Source organism: Heterodontus francisci, chromosome 7 (assembly GCF_036365525.1).
Source record: "Heterodontus francisci isolate sHetFra1 chromosome 7, sHetFra1.hap1, whole genome shotgun sequence".
Classification (NCBI taxonomy): domain Eukaryota; kingdom Metazoa; phylum Chordata; class Chondrichthyes; order Heterodontiformes; family Heterodontidae; genus Heterodontus; species Heterodontus francisci.
The window spans coordinates 58,356,735-58,377,466 of record NC_090377.1 but is presented as its reverse complement, the minus strand read 5'-3'; the positions used below and the strand labels follow the sequence as shown (position 1 = coordinate 58,377,466).

At 40.8% G+C, this 20,732-nt stretch overlaps 1 protein-coding gene across 3 annotated transcripts in view; it reads left to right on the top strand.

The window, feature by feature from the left end:
* psmd14 (proteasome 26S subunit, non-ATPase 14) overlaps window positions 1-20,732 on the top strand; it is a 149,728-nt gene that overhangs the window by 70,674 nt on the left and 58,322 nt on the right. For all 3 annotated transcript variants that reach the window (XM_068035245.1, XM_068035246.1, XM_068035244.1), the window contains exons 3-6: window positions 13,005-13,076; window positions 13,471-13,590; window positions 13,731-13,801; window positions 14,465-14,615. In XM_068035245.1, coding sequence (XP_067891346.1) covers window positions 13,005-13,076; window positions 13,471-13,590; window positions 13,731-13,801; window positions 14,465-14,615 — 414 coding nt within the window. The remainder of the gene's footprint in view (window positions 1-13,004; window positions 13,077-13,470; window positions 13,591-13,730; window positions 13,802-14,464; window positions 14,616-20,732) is intronic.

The following is a 20,732-nucleotide window of genomic DNA, read 5'->3' as shown; positions in this document are numbered from 1 at the left end:
TAGTGTAGGTAGGTGGTAGGGAATATGGGATTAAAGCAGGATTAGTATAAATGGGTGGTTGTTGGTTGGCACAGACTCGGTGGGCCGAAGGGCCTGTTTCAGTGCTGTATCTCTCTATCTATAACTAACTCCTACAGTTACCATCTCAGATATTGGGTCACTCTCCAGGTGCACTTTATATAAAGGTTCGGGTATATACTCCCCGCCAATTCCATTAACTAAAACTTTAGCGTTCATGGTGCTCGCTGGTGGAAACGTTATATCTTTCCCCAGCAAAAATGTTTGGGTTGCTCCTGTATCCCTGAGTATAATCGTTTTTCCTGCCTTACTTAAAGGATATGGAGTTACTTTCCCCTTTGACAAAAATTCATTAGAACTTTTGGGTATCTTATTCTTAACCTCTACACTCACTTCAGTTTTTGTATCTGGTTTTACAGCTGCCGTTAAAGCTATAACCTGGTCTGCTGTACTCTGAGTCAGAGCTCTTTTCTCTGCATTAGCTTTTTGCACCCTAACAAGTCCTATGGGTTTACCTCACAATTTCCAGCATTCTGAACGAAGATGACCCATCTTGTGGCAATGATAACACTTCAGCTTGTGGACCTCACTTCTACCCTCAGTACCTTCCTTTCTGGCCTGCGGAGGTGATCCTGGGCATTCCCAGCTCTTCCTTCTTGTCCCCGGCTACTTGCCTTCCTTTCACTCTCCCACTTTCTATCCTTCTCGGGTTTATGGGGGTGGCGGACAAAAGGTTTTGGCTTATTCACAAGCTCAAAATTATGAGCAATTTCTGCTGCTTGCCTGGCTGCTAAAACTTTCAGGTTATCTACATGAGTTCTCACTATTGAACAGATTGAATTTTTAAACTCTACCAAGAGAATCAATTCTCTAAGGTTCTCATACGTGCTTTCCATCTGTAATACCCATATCCAACAGTCAAAATTAATTTGCTTCACCCTCTCAAATTCTATATACGTCTGCCCAGCCAATCTCCGTAAGTTCCAAAACTTATGAAGGTAAGCTTCAGGAACTAATTTATATGCAGGAGAATAGCCTTTTTTGCCATCTCCTAATCTGTAGAAGCCTCTTCAGGAAGCATGGCATAAACTTCACGAGCTCTCCCCATCAACCTACTTTTCATAAGCAGTGTCCAGCTTTCCTTTGGCCACATCATTTGTTTGGCTGTTTTTTCAAAAGATATGAAAAATGCCTTTACGTCCCTTCCCTCAAACTGAGGGAGAGCTTGTATGAATTTAAACAGCTTTTCGCTGGGTCCTGGGCTGAATTCAGATTCTTCCTGACCAGAACTTTTGCTGGATTCAAGACTACCCCTTTGTCTTATTCAATCTCTTTTAACCTAAGTTCCCTTTCTTCTCTTTCACTTTCTCTCTGAAATGCTCTCTCTCTCTTTCCTCTTTTTCCAATTCAAGTTTTCTTATTGCTATTTTTTTCTCATGTTGAAGCCAAAGTTTTTCTATTTCTAACTGAATCTTAGCCACTTCCACTGCATCACCCTTTGACTTGCTATCATCTAATTTTAAGTGTTGGACTATTTCATCAATTATCTCTGCTTTTGTAGCACTTGTTTTCAATTCTAACCCCAATTTTCTGCCAAATCTTTTAGTTTATTCTTCAGTAAAGTTGTCAATCACTGAGGGACTCATTCTCCTTTCCCAGAAAGACTGCAGCAACTGCTAATGCCATTCTGATGATACAGCCTTTACCCTATTCAAGAAACCTGTTTTTTTTTTCCTTTCAAATTATTACTCCCCTTATAATTCACGTAATTGCTGTTGGATTTGGATCCCGGACAATTGAGCCCCCAATTAATTTGTTACAACCGAGGCGGGAGTAATGCACTGTCAATTCAGTTCCATTAATCCGCAGGTCACAGCATATTATTAAATTTTCTTACCTAATGGAAATTAACCAAATAAAACACTTTATTAACTCCCAGAATCTTTAAACAACAACAAATTAACTATTAATAAACTAAATCTTAAACAGTATTGAGATAAATCTATGAAAAGACTTTAGAACTTCTTATGTCTCCTAGCCCTCATTCAAAAACCAACAGTTAACTGATTTAAAAACAATTTGTTTTAAATTAGAGCTGTTTCTTAGGAATAAATAAATAGCTGGGTTGAGAGTGCTGGTGGGTTACGTTCCCAGTGAGGTGTCCCAGAGTCGAATAGACAGATGCCACTCGAAGTCTCCAGGTGAGTTTGATGAACCGTCTGTAATGGATAGGCGTTCACGGCACTTCGGCTGCAGTAGGCGTCACACGGATCTTTCAACAAGGAGTATAACAACAGGTCTATTTAGATTTTTGAATTAGTCTACCAGTAGAAACTTTACTGAGTTTCCAGAACTCCCAGAAACATAAAAGACAACAGAAAGTCACTCCTGAGGTAAAGACTTCTTAGAGACGGGAGTAAAAAAGAAGTTGCTACCTCCAAAAATGCAGAGAGTCCTTGGCAGGGTCTTTTTCTCTTTAGGTGAAAGACAGCCTGCGGGCCAATGTAGATTTTCTGCTGAGAGAGACAAACCCTTCCTTCCTTCAGGGAGAGCATGCTTCGCTGGTCTGCCAGATCAAACTGTTCTAGTCAGTCTTTACACAAAGTCAAACTGTTAGTATGGCATGTGACCTATCTCTCTCGCTCTTGTTTAGGAACAGGCTTGTAGCTTGCAAACACTGTTCCCAGAGAATATAAAAAACTGCTCTCAGTCTTAAATGCACACAGACCCCCTTTAGTTTTTAAAGAGTTTTTAAAAAAAAAACTTCCATGACAAATGGAATAGTCAGCACACACTGGGATGGATGCAGCTGCATTGCACTCGAGAATCTCAACATCATGCAAGGCAGAGCAGTACACTGGGTCCTAACCCTAACCCTTAGCTCTATGTTGATAAATTTTTGGATATTAAGGGAAATAAGGAATATGTGGATAGTCTAAGAAGGTAGAGTTAAGGTTGGAGATCAGCATCATCAAATTAAATGGCAGAGCAGTGTTGAAAGACCAAATGGCCTATTCCTGTTTCTTATGTTCTTATATCCACCACTGACCATATTGTATCTGCAGTCCTTATGATTTATAGGATGTACTTCAGCAATTCACTAAGAATAATTTAGCAAGACCTCCTTCTCCTGGAGTATCATCATCACAAGGATGGCAGGAGTTAAAGTTCCACTACCACATTCTCAGGGCAGCTAGGGATGGGTAATAAATGTAGTCTTGCCAGCACCATCCACATCCAGGGAACAACATTAAAGACAGAGGGCATTCAACCAGCGAATGTATCTTTTACATGTCAAAACTTAGGTTAAATTATTCTTTGTAATTAATCTTGCATATCCATTGTGTTCTTTAAATTTTTTAAAAAATCGTTTTAAAAACAAAGGAATACGTTTAAATTAAACACAAAAGAGCATTTCTGATATTCTGCAGAGCCCACTGTCGTGATCTGTGCCAACTCTGAGAGCTGGAGTGGCAGCTGTGCCTTCTGCCCCGCCTGTAGCCTGAACTGTTTCACTGGCAGTTGGTGATACAGGGACAGATGTGTTGGCTTCGCTGCATCGATCAGCTTATTACCCACAGACATACGAATATAAATTAAATTTATTTTTCTTAAAAATAAATTGGATTAGCTCTTTTTAGAACTCCCTTTCTTTCAACATTATTATTGTAAAAATCACATTCTAAAATGAGGGTGGGGGTGAGTCGCTGTTTAGACTCATCCTGTTCTGAAGTTGTATTTTGTGTTCGTCAAGATGAACGATGTTTGTATTGGTGATTTAAACTTTTTTCTACTCGGGGTGCCCATTTAGCATCAAGCATTCGCAAATCAACTGGAGCATGGTCAGATCAAGAGCAAATCTACCTTTGCTCTCCTGCATCTCAATAATGTTCCCCATTTAAGATGAACACTTCCTAATGCATTCTTGTGCTTTCTTTTTCCATCAGCCATCAGTTATGGTGTACCTAAAAGTGAGGTTGTCCATATCTGGGCACAATTTGGCAGTTAAATGCTAAGTCTCATTTCATGTAGGATCCTACAGCTGGTGAAGAAGAGAGTTTCATTTATTCAACCTGTCTTGGGTTGAAACCCAAATCCCAAAGGTGAAAAGACAATGTGTTAACCCATTTCATCATCCAATCCCGACTGCTTTGAAATTGTAGTGAATTAATAAGAGTTCCTTAATGAAGAGGCACATCATTGTTAGATCTATGACCTGCTGAGTTTCTTTTAAGGAGTTAACAACAGAGGAAAGGCAGGAGCTTGAAAAATCAGATTTGTTATGGTGTGACTCTTGTGTATCTCTTGAAAAAGAACAAAGCAGAAGGTTGCCTATTTGCCATGTCAACTGGGAAATGCCACTTGTGAAAGGAAAATCAAGGTGGGGGAACTGGATTTAAGAAAAATATTGTTTTGAGATCCTGGATGCTGTGGGCTGCAGGAGCTGCTGGTGAAAATAATTGTTCAGCAGTCCTCTTCCTGGGTTTGTTGAGTGAATCACCTCAGAGATAGGCAGTCTGGTTTTTGGTGGTACCATGTCAGTTTTCCCAGTCTGTGCTTTTAGTTGGCTTTAAAATTGGCTTTTCATTTTTTGCTGCTACATCCAAAATAAACGATGGGATTCACAAAAAAGAAAAACATGCGAAGATTAGTTCCCTTCCGTGCCAAGGAGCAGCGACGTGTGAAAGCAGGCTACAGAGTTTTAAAATTATAAACATTGAATTTACCTGTTTTGTAGTACAGAAGATGTTGGAAACTAGTTGCAGCTGTTCGGAGACTGAATCTGATTTCCATTCAGAAGGTTTTTTCAAATCATCAGAATTATCTGTAATGATTGGCCATTCATAAAGTGTGCCACAATTTCTTGTTTGTAAATGATCTTATTGAATGGAGGAGCAGGCTCGAGGGGCCAAATGGCCTACTTCTCCTAATTTATATGTTCGTAAATTCCTTTCCTTTACTGCATTAGACTGAGGAGAAAGCAGCATCTTGGGAGTTGTCAGTCAGAGTGACACACATGCACATTGTTGCTTTCTGGGAGTCCTTTGCTTGGTTGAGCCTTTTCACTCGGAAGGCCCAGTGCACAATGGAAAACAGCAAAACTGAAGTCTCCGGCTTTAGAGAGAGGCAAACATGAGGAGGGGGTCAAAAATTAATGTTTCTTGTTTTTCCCCCAGAATTATTTTTAATTTATGTTTTATATTACATGTAAACAAGATTAAATTAATGAATATTTAGAGATACATGGATAATTAAGTGCAGCCAACATGAATTTCTTAAAGGCAAGTTATGTTTGAAAATTTATAGTGACGAAATGGCTGATATAATGGATAAAGTGAATGCATTAGATGTAGTATGTATGGATCTTTAGAATGCATTTGGTAACAGGCCTCACAGGATGATACCAGGGATGATAAATTATAGTTATTAGGAAGGACTTGACATACTGGAGAAGAAGCGGCTATGAGGAAATTTAGAGATTTTTGAAACTTTGAAGGGTTTTGATAGCTTAAGTACAAAAAGGCCATTTTAAGGAATCAGTGCAAACAGGGTCATCAACTTAAAATTATCAGTATGAGGAGAGAGGTTATAAATTCCTTTTATGCAGAGAATTCTTAAAGCATGGATGTTTTGCTACAGGAAGTGGTTGAAGCAGAGACCTGTGCATCTCTTCAGGGGAAAAATGGATCAAGATTTGAAGCAGAGGAAGATACAGGGCTATAGGGAGAGAGCAGATAAGGGGCTGTTGGTTTTAAATTGCTCTGACAAACATAATGGACCAAATGGCCGCCTCCTTTGTTTTAAAATACTTTGGTTCTGTAATTCAGCTACATGGAAAACTAAGATAGTAACTGAAAGAAATTGGTTGACCGTGTTAACTTATGATACCAAGTTGTTTCTTGAGAAAAAAAATTGAGACGTTGAATTGTTTGATTTTGTGGAGGTCCTCATTCCTTTCTTGGCAATTTTCCCGATATGTATTTGATCATATCTGTTATGGTAACCATACCAATAATGGTTAGTTGACGAAATCAGAAAATTCTGATACTTGATTTTTTTGGTGCTCTGAACAGCTGAAGCTGCCACCCTAGAAAAGTTACGGCACAGAAGGGGGCCATTCATCCCATTGTGTCTGCGCCGGCTGAAAATAAAACAGCCACCCAATCTAATCCCATCTTCCAGAACCTGGTCTGTAGCCTTGCAGGTTACAGCACTTCAGGAGCATATCCAGGTACCTTTTTGTTGAGGGTTTATGCCTCCTCCACCGATCCGGGCAGTGAATTCCAGACACGCAGCACCCTCTAGGTGAAAAAGTTTTTCCTCATGTCCTTGGTAATCGACCTCTCTGCTAGGGGAAACAGGTTCTTCCTGTCTACTCTATTTAGGCCCCTCAAAATTTTGTACGCCTCAATTAACCCCTCATCCTCCTCTGTTCTAAGGAAAACAACCCTAGGCAATCCAATCTTTCCTCATAGCGGCAACATTCTTGTAAATCTACTCTGTACTCCAGAGCAATTATGTCCTTTCTGTAATGTGACCATAACTCTACGCAATACGCCAGCTGTGGCCTAACCAGCATTCTATACAGTTCCAGCATTACAAAGAAAGAACAAAGAACAGTACAAAACAGGAACAGGCCATTTGGCCCTCCAAGCCTGCGTCGATCTTGATGCCTGCCTAAACTAAAACCTTCTGCACTTCCGGGGTCCGTATCCCTCTATTCCCATCCTATTCATGTATTTGTCAAGATACCTCTTAAACGTCTCTGTGGTACCTGCTTCCACCACCTCCCCCGGCAACAAGTTCCAGGCACTCACCACCCTCTGTGTAAAGAACTTGCCTCGCACGTCCCCTCTAAACTTTGCCCCTCTCATCTTAAACCTATGTCCCCTAGTAACTGACTCTTCCACCCTGGGAAAAAGCTTCTGACTATCCACTCTGTCCATGCTGCTTATAACTTTGTAAACCTCTATCATGTCGCCCCTCACCTCCGTCGTTCCAGTGAAAACAATCCGAGTTTATCCAACCTCTCCTCATAGCTAATGCCCTCCAGACCAGGCAACATCCTGGTAAACCTCTTCTGTACCCTCTCCAAAGCCTCCACGTCCGACTGGTAATGTGGCGACCAGAATTGCACGCAATAGTTTAAGTGTGGCCTAACTGAAGTTCTGTACAGCTGCAGCATGACTTGCCTATTTTTATACTCTATTCCCCGACCGATGAAGGCAAGCATGCCGTATGCCTTCTTGACTACCTTATCCACCTGCGTTGCCACTTTCAGTGACCTGTGGACCTGTACGCACAGATCTCTCTGCCTGTCAATACTCCTAAGGGTTCTGCCATTTACTGTATACTTCTCACCTGCATTAGACCTTCCAAAATGCATTATCTCACATTTGTCCGGATTAAACTCCATCTGCCATTTCTCCGCCCAAGTCTCCAACTGATCTATATCCTGCTGTATCCTCTGACAATCCTCATCACTGTCCGCAACTCCACCAACCTTTGTGTCGTCCGCAAACTTACTAATCAGACCAGCTACATTTTCCTCCAAATCATTTATATATACTACAAACAGCAAAGGTCCCAGCACTGATCCCTGCGGAACACCACTAGTCACATCCCTCCATTCAGAAAAGCACCCTTCCACTGCTACCCTCTGTCTTCTATGACCGAGCCAGTTCTGGATCCATCTTGCCAGCTCCCCTCTGATCCCATGTGACTTCACCTTTTGTACCAGTCTGCCATGAGGAACCTTGTCAAAGGCTTTACTGAAGTCCATATAGATAACATCCACTGCCCTTCCTTCATCAATCATCTTCGTCACTTCCTCAAACAACTCAATCAAATTAGTGAGACACGACCTCCCCTTCACAAAACCATGCTGCCTCTCGCTAATAAATCCATTTGTTTCCAAATGGGAGTAAATCCTGTCCCGAAGAATCCTCTGTAATAATTTCCCTACCACTGACGTAAGGCTCACCGGCCTATAATTTCCAGGATTATCCTTGCTACCCTTCTTAAACAAAGGAACAACATTGGCTATTCTCCAGTCCTCTGGGACCTCACCTGTAGCCAATGAGGATGCAAAGATTCTGTCAAGGCCCCAGCAATTTCTTCCCTTGCCTCCCTCAGTATTCCGGGGTAGATCCCATCAGGCCCTGGGGACTTATCTACCTTAATGCTTTGCAAGACACCCAACACCTCCTCCCTTTTGATAATGAGATGACTGAGACTATCTACACTCCCTTCCCTAGGCTCATCATCCACCAAGTCCTTCTCCTTGGTGAATACTGATGCAAAGTACTCATTTAGTACCTCGCCCATTTCCTCTGGCTCCACACATAGATTCCCATCTCTGTCCTTGAGTGGGCCAACCCTTTCCCTAGTTACCCTCTTGCTCTTTATATATGCATAAAAAGCCTTGGGATTTTCCTTAATCCTGTTTGCCAATTACATCCCTGCTTTTGTATTCTATACCTCAGCCAATAAAGGAAAGCCTCCTTCACTTCATCTACCTGTCCTGCCATCTTCAGGGACCTGTGGACATGTACTCCAAGGTCTCTCATTTCTACCCCTCTCAATATCCTCCCGTTTATTGTGTATTCCCTTGCTTTGTTTGCCCTCCCCAAATGCATTATCTCACACTTCTCTGGATAGGATTCCATTTGCCACTTTTCCGTCCCCTCAATCAAACCTTTGATATCGTTCTGGAGTCTACAGCTATCCTCTTCACTAACAACTACACAACCAATTTTTGTGTCATCTGCAAATTTCCCAATCATGCTTCCCACATTTAAGTCCAGATCATTAATATAAAGTACAAACAACAAGCGACCCAACACTGAGCCCTGTGGAACGCCACTGGAAACCGCTTTCCATTCGCAAAAACATCTGTCGACCACTATGCTTTGTTTCCTGTCACTGAGCCAATTTTGGATCTAACCTCCTTTGTATCCCATGGGCCTTTATTTTTCTGACCAGTCTGCCATGTGGGACCTTGTCAAATGCCTTACTAAAATCCATGTAGACCACATCCACTGCACTCCCCTCATCAATCCTCCTTGTTAATTCCTCAAAAAAAGTTCAATTAAGTTAGTAAGACACAACCCTCCCTTAAATCCATGCTGACTATCCCTGATTAATCCATGCCTTTCTAAGTGGCAGTTTATCCTATCTCAGAATTGATTCTAATAATTTGCTTACCACTGGGGTCAGACTGACAAGCCTATAATTATTTGGCCTATCCCTCGCACCCTTTTTAAACAATGGGACAACATTTGCAGACCTCCAAGCCTCTGGTACCTCACCTGTATCTAGTGAGGATTTGAAGATGATCCTTAGAGCATCTGCTATTTCCTCTGTGGTTTCCTTTAACAACCTGGATACAATCCATCCGGCCCTGGTGATTTATCCACTTTCAAGGATGTCAGACCCTCTAGTACTTCCCCTCTCATTAAGTTTATCGTATCTAATATTTCACATTCCTCCTTTTTTTTAACTATAATGTCTGCATCATCCCTCTCCTTTGTGAAAACAGACAAAAAACGAATTAAGAACCCTGCCCACATCTTCTGCATCCACACACAAGTTCCCTTGTACATCTCTGATAAGCCCTACCTTTTTCCTCGTTATCCTCTCGCTCTCAATGTACTGATAAAACATCTTTGTGTTTTCCTTGATTTTACCTGCCAGTAATTTTTTGTGTCGTCTCTTTGCTTTCCTAATTTCCCTGCACTTTCTATATTCCTCTAGGCTTTCTAAAGTATTAAGTGTTTTGTGACCGTCATAAGCTTTCTTTTTCTGCTTTCTTACCCTGTATGTTTCTTGATAACTAGGGGGCTCCAGATTTGGCCGTACCACCCTTTATCTTTGTGGGGACATTTCTAGATTGTGCCTGTAGAATCTTGCTTTTGAATGCCTCCCACGAGTTTGCCACTGATTTTCCTTCAAGTAGCTGTATCCAGTCCACTTTTGCCAAATCACCTCTCAGCTTCGTAACATTTGCCTTCCCCCAATTTAGAACTTTTACTCCTGTTTTATCTTTGTCCTTTTCTATGATTATGCTAAAACAAACTAACTGCATTACGGTCACTATCTCCAAAATGGTCACCCACTGCTACTTCATCCACTTGCCCAGCTTCATTTCGGAAGACTAAATCTAGAATTGCACCCCCTCTCATTGGGCTTGTTCTCTTGCATGCAGTTCAAGAATTTTGTGCCCTCTGTGCCCTGCACCTGTTTGTATCCCAGTTGATATTAGGGTAGTTGAAATCCCCAACTATTATTGCCCTATTGTTTTTGCACTCAAAAATTTGCATACATATTTGTTCTTCTGTCTCCCTCTCACTATTTGGGGGCCTATAATACACTCCTAGTACTGTGGCTGCACCTTTTTTATTTCTGATCTCAACCCTTAGGGCCTCATTTGATGATTCATTTAGCATATCATCGCTCCTCACAGCTGTTATTGATTCCTTAACCAATAATGCTGCACCCCGCCCTTTTTTTTTATCCCCTTCTCTATCCTATCTGAAAACACTATATCCAGCGATGTTGAGCTGCCTTTTTTACCCCTCTTTTGGTCAAGTTTCAGTTATAGCAGTAATATCGTGTTGCCATGTGTCTCTGTGTGCCCTCAGCTCATCGGCTTTATTTGCTATACTCCTTGTATTTAAATAAATACCTCTTAACTTTGCCAGATTCTTGTGCTGCACACTTTTTAACCTTTGCTTCGTCTGTCTTTCAGAGTCACTCACTAATTTTCTACCTCCCGTTCCCTGCCCTGAATTTGTCCTATCTGAAACTGCCCTCAGGCTCCCATCCCCCTGCCAAACTAGTTTAAACCATCCCCAACAGCAGTCTCCAACCTTCATGCAAGGATATTCATCCCAGTCCTGTTCAGACCTGGACCGTCTGGCTTGTATAGGTCCCACCTTCCCCAGAACTAGTCCCAATGTCCCAGAAATCTGAAGCCTTCCCTCCTGCACCATCTCTCCAGCTACGCATTCATCTGGCGTATTTTTTTTTAATACTCACTGGCATGTGGCCTTCGGAGTAATCTAGAGATTACTATCTTTGAAGTCCTGCTTACTAATCTCTTTCCTAACTCCCTAAATTCAGCCTGCACAACCTCATCCTTTTTTCTACCTATATCATTGGTACCAATGTAGACCACGACCTCTGGCTGTACACCCTCGCCCTTCAGAATGGTCTCGCCGCTCGTTGATATCCATGACCCTTGCACCAGGGAGGCAACATACCATCCTGTTATGTCTGCGACCACAGCAGCGCCTCTCTTCCCCTAACTATAGAATCACCTACCACTATTCCTCTCCTGTCCTTTCTCCTCCTCCCCTGCACAGCTGAGTCATCCATGGTGCTCTGGTCATGACTTTTGCTGCCCTCTCCAGAGGAACCCTCTCTCCCATCTGCACATTTAATGTGTGATGCACTGTATGCTAAACTTGTAATTATACAGTTAGATTCATGTTTGATGTTTGAACTGAAAATAAGCAAAATCAGTTCTCCTGTTGGTGATCTAAGGGTTAATTCATTATAATTTGAAATCAAAGTTAAATGGCAGACTTGGGTTCAGTGAGCACTGCTGACTTGTACAATAAAAGCGGTGAGTGCTGCTTTCATGCAACAATGCGAGCAGCACTTGGCGCAGAAGAGTGTTCCAGCATGACAATCACCCTTGGAGTGTAATAAAGCCTCTTTTATGTTTGTTTAAAACAAAACTGAAAATTTGTAAAATTGTATTTAAGATGTCTGTTTGTGACAAATGAACATTTATTATTAAATACGTCAAAATAGTGAAGTGAGCTTCATTGTTTGAATGACCTATAAGGCATCTTGTGGTGTATTTTGTGTACAGCTGTTATACCTAGGGAATGTTGGTGTATTTTCTCAAGCTGTAGCTCAGGCTGTTACCTGTAAAATGATCCAACCTCCCTCATCTGGTTGTCTTCTGGCTTGTAACCGCAGAGGCTGAAGGAAATAGCTGTTTGCTACAGTACAGATTAATCATGCTAGTCCAGTGTGTTTACATTCACACCATTGTTAGAACCACACAGGTAATTGCCTGATCAGACTTTGACAGTTGTGACAGGATAAAATTATTTGACTTTCTTTGTGAGCACTCAACTAGGTGTTTATTTAAAGAGGTCAGATACCCACTTTTATTTTATTTATTGCCATTGTGGCATTTTGTGATCACAAGAATGCACTTAATGTCTGTAATATTTATATATCCTATTGAGAGAATGATTGATTGTTTCTTCACAATTTAAAAAAAAAATTAGTATTCCTACTGCATTTTGAGTAATTTGTGTTACTGGTACAAAAGTTGCTTTTTCAGAATATAAAGAAAATGTTATCCAGCTATTCAAGTGAGATTATTAGTTTTTAGTCCCCTGGCTGGGGAGTCTAGAACCAGGAGACACAGTCTCAGAATTTGCAGGCCATATCGGACTGAGATGAGGAGGAATTTCTTCACTCGGAGGTGAATCTTTGGAATTCTCTGCCACAGAGGGCTGTGGAGGCTCAGTCGTTGAGTATATTCAAGACTGAGATCGATAGATTTCTACATATTAAAAACATCAAGGGAAATGGAATAGTGCAGGAAAATGACATTGAAGTAGATGATCAGCCATGATCTCATTGAATGGCGGAGTGGGCTCGAATGTCTGAATGGCCTATTCCTGCTTCTGTTTCTTATGTTTTTATGTTCTTAAATGAAATGCTTGTAAACATTTGTATTGAATGCTTAGTCTAAATGTTAGGTTCACGATTTGATACTGAATATAAAATCTGGTTTAAAACTTGAATACCCCAGTGTTTGTCAGACTACCAATCCCAATATATCAGCTGTGGCACTACAAAAATGAAGCACCTAAGCAGGTAATTAAATGAAGTACGTCTTAATAAAACTACTGTGTGCTTGGAAAATGTTTGTCATCAGTCTCTTTTGTGCTTTTTAGGGCCCACCAACTGATGCCCCAGCCGTCGATACAGCAGAACAGGTTTACATATCTTCTCTTGCTCTGCTGAAGGTAAGAGCGTAGGTTTGTTAGCTCTTTGATCATGTTAATTATGTATTGTAGTTTAGAATATAATGACGCAAAGCAAATAAAATAAACTATTTGACATTCTATGTCTTAGTCCTATTTCTAGACCACCGTATTCATTGTTTTGTCTTTTTCACAAAATGTTTCAGCTCCCTTTGTATTTTAAGCACTTCGTTTCCCATTTAAAATGCAGTAACGGCATGTTTGTCGTCTTAATAGTGATACAAAGAAAATCAGAAAATGCAAAAACTAAACTGAAAAAAATTAAGTTGTCAAGACTTACTATATGTTAGTATGTCACACATTATGAAAAAAGGTTGTTTTCTTTCCTGGTTGAAAAAAACATATTGTTTTTGGTTTGCATTTTGGTAATCTGCAGATGTTGAAACATGGACGGGCTGGCGTTCCTATGGAAGTGATGGGCCTGATGCTGGGTGAATTTGTTGATGACTATACTGTCCGGGTTATTGATGTGTTTGCTATGCCTCAGTCAGGCACGGTGAGCTGTATTTTTGTTTCTTTTGCCTGGAAAAGAAATGACTCTAATATAATTTTTCTGCTCTTGATTTTTGTACCAAATTTAACTTGGAAGAATTGTTTTTTAAAGCTAAATAATTTGCTTCCTTTTTCTTTTCACAGGGTGTTAGTGTTGAAGCGGTCGATCCTGTTTTTCAAGCGAAAATGTTGGATATGTTGAAGCAGACGGGCAGGTAGGAGAAAAAAAAAATTCTTAAATAGTACAAGTAAGGGCACCAGAAATCCATATCAGCACATCATCCTTTTCTTCATTTACAATTTAATTTAAGTAATTGAATTATTTTTGTTTGCAATTTATAACAAATGTTTAAATTCCTGAACTTGATTGCTATTTTATTTTGCATCTCTTTGCAGTTTCATTTCATACCTATCAACAGTTGTCATATGCTTGTTCAAATACGTTCACTGTGAAAAAAGCTTAAAAATTAATGTTCACAAAAGGCTCAGCAGCACTGCAGAACAGTGTAAATTGCTTCTTGACTGAGTTCCTGGTCCCAGTGCTGCTTTAATTGATATTTGAAGGGTGGATATTTACTCTCAAGTGCTGAAAGGGTAAAAACTGGCTCAGGGAAGGTGTGGTAACAGGGTGAAAAATTGAAAGCATAATCTACCACCGCTAATGCACATCTTTTTAATAGCGCTCATATGACACACTTTCTTCACTTCCACACCATCATAAATGTATGTTGAATGAGTTCCCATTTTTCATACTTTGTAGTATCATCATGTTTGTGTGGCTCCATTCTTAAGCTCCTTTTTTTTGCTTTCCTCGCTCAAAGTAGTAGTTTGCCTTTTATTTTCAAAATAAAAACACTTAGCCATTTGCTCTGTTTTAGGCCTGAAATGGTTGTTGGCTGGTACCATAGTCACCCTGGCTTTGGATGCTGGCTTTCAGGAGTTGACATCAACACTCAGCAGAGCTTTGAAGCCCTGTCGGAGCGAGCTGTTGCCGTAGTAGTGGATCCTATTCAGAGCGTAAAGGGGAAGGTATGATCATATTCTTAGTAAATATGTTACTTATATGACATTAAATCCTTGATTGTCAAATATACACAATTAATACTAATTCTTTAAATTACTGAACCCACATTCAATATATACACCAGTGTACATTATATTAAGAATGATAAATGTTGGTTAAACGTTGAAGTCGAATTAGACATGACCTGAGCCATATGCTAATTAAAGATTTTCCTTCAAGTTTCATATCACAAATATATGTTAAATGTTTTCCTTTTTTTCATATTTTATGGGTTTTTTTGAGCTTGAGTGGTTACATTGCTGTGCTCAATTTGTATTTTTTGATTTCCTTGTCCAAAGGATTTTTAATCCCTCAAAAAATAACACTTAAATTATGTTTGCTATGTATAGTCGTGTTTTTTTTTTAAAAAGGTGCAAACCGATTTTGATCCTTCAGAGGCTTAAAATAGAATTCTGAACACATGGTAAAAATACCCCATCTCAACAAAAAAAAATCCTTTGTAGAGAAGATTGAATTGTAAAATAGTTAGTATTCTTTGATAATCTGGAAGCCAGCCATCAATGAGCCCCATTATATCCGTGTTTGTGAATTGATTTTATATAATAAAAAAAGTTTACCCATGAGGTGAACATTAAATATTTAATGTTAATTTTTGTTTGTCAAATGGCTGTTGATTAGCAGGTGTAATGCACAATTAAAAAGAATTGTTTTGGAGCCTGATGTAAAACTTAGTATAAATTGAGCAAACAGCACATATTTAAAATAGATACCCATTTAATCACCATAAGTACAATACATGTACATTATACTTCGCCCATTTCATTGGTCACTTATGAAAATGTGAAGATTGTTTTCTGCTTTGACAGATGCACTTTGTGAAAATTTGAGTGCCTGTACATTTGACACTTCAGTGGTTTGATTGCTAAGTTAATGTCCTGCATTTGTTAATTCTTACCAAATAAAGAATTTCAATAATACAATATTAAATTGCTGAATGTAATAGAAATATGAAGCTGATAGAATCTGATGAATGAATTAACAATTTATTAATTCTACTTTGTACAAGAAAGTTAAATGATTTTGTGACCATTTCCAGTAATCTACAAGTTATTTTAATGCATTCAGAAGTTAGATAATTGGAAGTGTTTAACATTGTCTGGTAGATGGTTAAATTACAGTTTGGGTTGTTATTCACCTTTGTTGTAGTCTGTTTTTGCTGTTGTTGTTCAGTTCCTTTCTTTTTTAATTCTCTTCTGGCCCCATATGCCATTTTCCTATTTCCTGCCTCATGACAGCAGGGAGCAGGTCTATTATCACCTTCACAGAGCTGTCTGCAAATGTGAGAGGCAATTCGATTTTGCTCTACCGCAGGGAGGGTATATTATAAAGAGTGCAGAACATAAAGAAATTGACTAGGTGGTTTACTGGTTTAAACTACTGCTGAGGTGTCTTGTTGCAGCATGTATTGCCATTCTGATGTGGAAGTTAATGAAATCATGAACTGAAAAGACAAATCATTGCTTTAATATTTGAGAAAGATGTGTATATTGCATTTTGTGACTGGTTTCATAATGGTATGAGTCATTAATCATATATTAAGGTGCATAATTGTGAAATTTTAAAAGACCATGTGTGCAAGATAAGTTAGGTAGTTAATTCATCCTTTTACTTTAAAAGGTAGTTGCATTGTTCAGGTTTTTTCCCAGAACAAAAAGTATTTTTATACCACAGTGTGAGAAAATATGTTTGTCTCACATCAGCCATTGAGCCATTGTCTACTAAATTAAATGACGTCATGTCATTTATCTGTGTTGACATTAATACACTTGTAATAGTGTTGTACATTATTCATTACAGGGAGCCATTTTTTGTGCTTCTCTAAAATTGGTTTTAATTTTTGTTTTGAGATGAACAAGACTGGTGCGCTACCACCCCCTCACTCACTCCACTCCCCACCAAAACATAGAAATGAGGATTGTTCATGTATACTAACATTCAGGAATATATATTTGGAATTTGAGTTTATATTGTGCTTATGATGCAAAAATTTGTCAGCTCTGCAAATTGTAATTAGCCTTCAGTTTGGTTAATTGGATATTGAGCACATGTGCTTGTGGTTTACCAGTGTGATTTTAAAGTATGCCATTCAATTATGTTACAGCAGCGTTGATTCACTACTGTTTTAACTTAGAGATTTGTCTTTCGGGGAGAAGAATATGGTTCACTTAAAAATTAAACTTTTTTTTTAATTTTGAGATTAGTGAGGACAGCAAAGTCCATTAGTTTGGCTTGTAACATGCAGGAAGAAATTCTGGATGAACTGATTGTCCTGGTAATATTTTAGCTGTGGTATACTGCATAAGAATTGATCGACCATTGATACAGACTATTTATAAAGCCTGTGCAAATATAGAATATTAAACAAATTAATACCAGTTTGAGCCCATTCATCCCTGCTGCAATTTATGTATAATATACCCTGGTAACAGCACGCATACAGTCCATACAGGACCAGATCTGAATATATTGTCAGCTTTCACCCTGCATGTATTTTATTTGTTTTTGTCTGTTGAACTAAGTTGTCTCATTTTTTAACATTTGTCTTTACCACAGATTGCCTATATTGATTTCATAACTGTAATATAATTTCTTTGGACATTTAATTTAATTGTAGTCTTTTTAAAAAATAATTTTAGCTCGATATAGCAAAGCTAGAATTATAACCAGTTGTACAGAGGGTTCAGACTTGCTTAATCCCTGTTATGAGGTAACGTACATGATGTATGCGAAGTTACTACTTGAACAGCACAGAATGGTCTCTAGTGGGAGAAGATCCTGTGCTGTAATACCAGCTAACAATTATAAAAATTCTCTTTGAGGAATTATTCTACATATAAATGTTCTATTTTGATTTTAAACTTTATATTGATTTTTTGATTCAGGATTATTTATAGATGTTTAATGCAGTAATATTTTGTAAAGTGTATGTGCTTTTGTAAAGTGTATGCTTGAGTCGCTCTAAACAGGCTCCAGAAGCTGGCCGAGCGCGTCTACCCTGAGGCACAGTGTGGCTTTCGTGCAGAGAGATCGACCGTTGACATGCTGTTCTCCCTTCGTCAGATACAGGAGAAATGCCGTGAACAACAGATGCCCCTCTACGTTGCTTTCATTGATCTCACCAAAGCCTTTGACCTCATCAGCAGACGTGGTCTCTTCAGACTACTAGAAAAGATTGGATGCCCACCAAAGCTACTAAGTATCATCACCTCATTCCATGACAATATGAAAGGCACAATTCAACATGGTGGCTCCTCATCAGAGCCCTTTCCTATCCTGAGTGGCGTGAAACAGGGCTGTGTTCTCGCACCCACACTTTTTGGGATTTTCTTCTCCCTGCTGCTTTCACATGCATTCAAGTCCTCTGAAGAAGGAATTTTCCTCCACACAAGATCAGGGGGCAGGTTGTTCAACCTTGCCCGTCTAAGAGCGAAGTCCAAAGTACGGAAAGTCCTCATCAGGGAACTCCTCTTTGCTGACGATGCTGCTTTAACATCTCACACTGAAGAGTGCCTGCAGAGACTCATCGACAGGTTTGCGGCTGCCTGCAATGAATTTGGCCTAACCATCAGCCTCAAGAAAACGAACATCATGGGGCAGGATGTCAGAAATGCTCCATCCATCAATATCGGCGACCACGCTCTGGAAGTGGTTCAAGAGTTCACCTACCTAGGCTCAACTATCACCAGTAACCTGTCTCTAGATGCAGAAATCAACAAGCGCATGGGAAAGGCTTCCACTGCTATGTCCAGACTGGCCAAGAGAGTGTGGGAAAATGGCGCACTGACACGGAACACAAAAGTCCGAGTGTATCAGGTCTGTGTCCTCAGTACCTTGCTCTATGGCAGCGAGGCCTGGACAACGTATGCCAGCCAAGAGCGACGTCTCAATTCATTCCATCTTCGCTGCCTCCGGAGGATACTTGGCATCAGGTGGCAGGACCGTATCTCCAGCACAGAAGTCCTCGAGGCGGCCAACATCCCCAGCTTATACACACTACTGAGTCAGCGGCGCTTGAGATGGCTTGGCCATGTGAGCCGCATGGAAGATGGCAGGATCCCCAAAGACACATTGTACAGCGAGCTCGCCACTGGTATCAGACCCACCGGCCGTTCATGTCTCCGCTTTAAAGACGTCTGCAAGCGCGACATGAAGTCCTGTGACATTGATCACAAGTCGTGGGAGTCAGTTGCCAGCGTTCGCCAGAGCTGGCGGGCAGCCATAAAGACGGGGCTAAAGTGTGGCGAGTCGAAGAGACTTAGTAGTTGGCAGGAAAAAAGACAGAGGCGCAAGGGGAGAGCCAACTGTGCAACAGCCCCGACAAACAAATTTCTCTGCAGCACCTGTGGAAGAGCCTGTCACTCTGGAATTGACCTTTATAGCCACTCCAGGCGCTGCTTCACAAACCACTGACCACCTCCAGGCGCTTATCCATTGTCTCTCGAGATAAGGAGGCCAAAGAAGATGTGCCTTTATACTATTTAATGGTTGGCATCCTTCCATCGATGAAAGATAATGGACACACAGCAAGCAATCCATTTAGTTGGGATGTCTTCTCTTGGTGCACCTTTGTTGATGACTGTGAAGGTCAATCCTTCAGAGGCAGGGTCTGCCACAAGTGCTGCACATGAAGCTGCCAAGTGACACTGTGGCTTGTTGGTTTTCATGTTGGTGCCTGTTCTCGAGCTGCTGTAGCAACTGGTCATCGTGGTAGTGCACACCGGTCCACAGATGTGTTGCTATTTCCCTCTTTCGTCAACTAGTAACTCCCAAGTGCAGTAGTCAACATTTTGGGCCCTCGTCACGCTTGCAAGCATCCTTGAAGTGGAGCTTTGGGCGCCTCACTGGTTGTCTGGCCCCAGCTACCTCACCATACAGAAGGTCCTTGGGTATGCGACGGTCTTCCATCCTGTGGACGTGTACGATCCACCGAAGTCACTTCTGTTTGATTAGTGCCAACATACTTGGGAGCTCTGCCTTTGAGAGGACTGCTGCATTTGTGATTTTGTCCAACCACGATATACCCATTATGTGCCGCAGGCAGCGAATATGGAAATTATTGAACTTCTTTTCCTGGCAGCTGTAAGCCATGTTTCACAGCCATTGTTATAACTATTATTTTTGCTACTGTTGCCCGACAAGTGGACTGTAACACTACCCCAAACAGCACGACAAAGAAAGGAAAGAAGGTACCAGCCCTTCGTTTTGCAAGCTGGAACGTCAGAACTGTGTGTCCTGGCCTGTCGGAAGACCTTATACAAATCAACGATTCTCGGAAGACCGCCATCATTAACAACGAGCTCAGTCGACTCAATTTGGACATTGCAGCACTTCAGGAGACATGTCTCCCTGCGAGCGGATCTCTCAGAGAGCAAGACAACACCTTTTCTGGCAGGATAGGGATCCTGAAGAACCAAGACAGCATGGAGTGGGCTTCGCCATCGGAAACTCTTTGCTCAGCATGATAGAGTCACTTTCAAATGGCTCGGAACGCAAACTGTCCATCCAACTGCTCACCGCCTCTGGTCCAGTACACCTACTCAGCATCTATGCTCCAACACTCTGCTCCCCACCTGAGGTTAAAGACCAGTTCTACGAGGAACTCCATAATATCATTAGTAGCATTTCCAATACCGAACATTTGTTCCTGCTGGGGGACTTGAACGTCAGGGTTGGGGCCGACCAGAACTCATGGCCCTCCTGCCTTGGGCGCTATGGCATTGGAAGGATGAATGAGAATGGACAGAGACTGCTGGAGTTGTGTACCTATCACAACCTCCGCATCACCAACTCATTCTTTCATACTAAACCCTGTCACCAGGTTTCATGGAGGCACCCAAGATCACGTCGTTGGCACCAGCTGTACCTCATCGTCACAAGGCGAGCCTCTATAAATCACACGCAGCTTTCACAGTGTGGACTGTGACACTGACCACTCCCTAGTGTGCAGCAAGGTTAGACTCAAACCAAGGAAGCTGTATCACTCCAAGCAGAAGGGCCGCCCTTGCAGCAACACTAACAGAATTTCTTATCCACAGCTGTTACATAAGTTTCTAAATTCACTT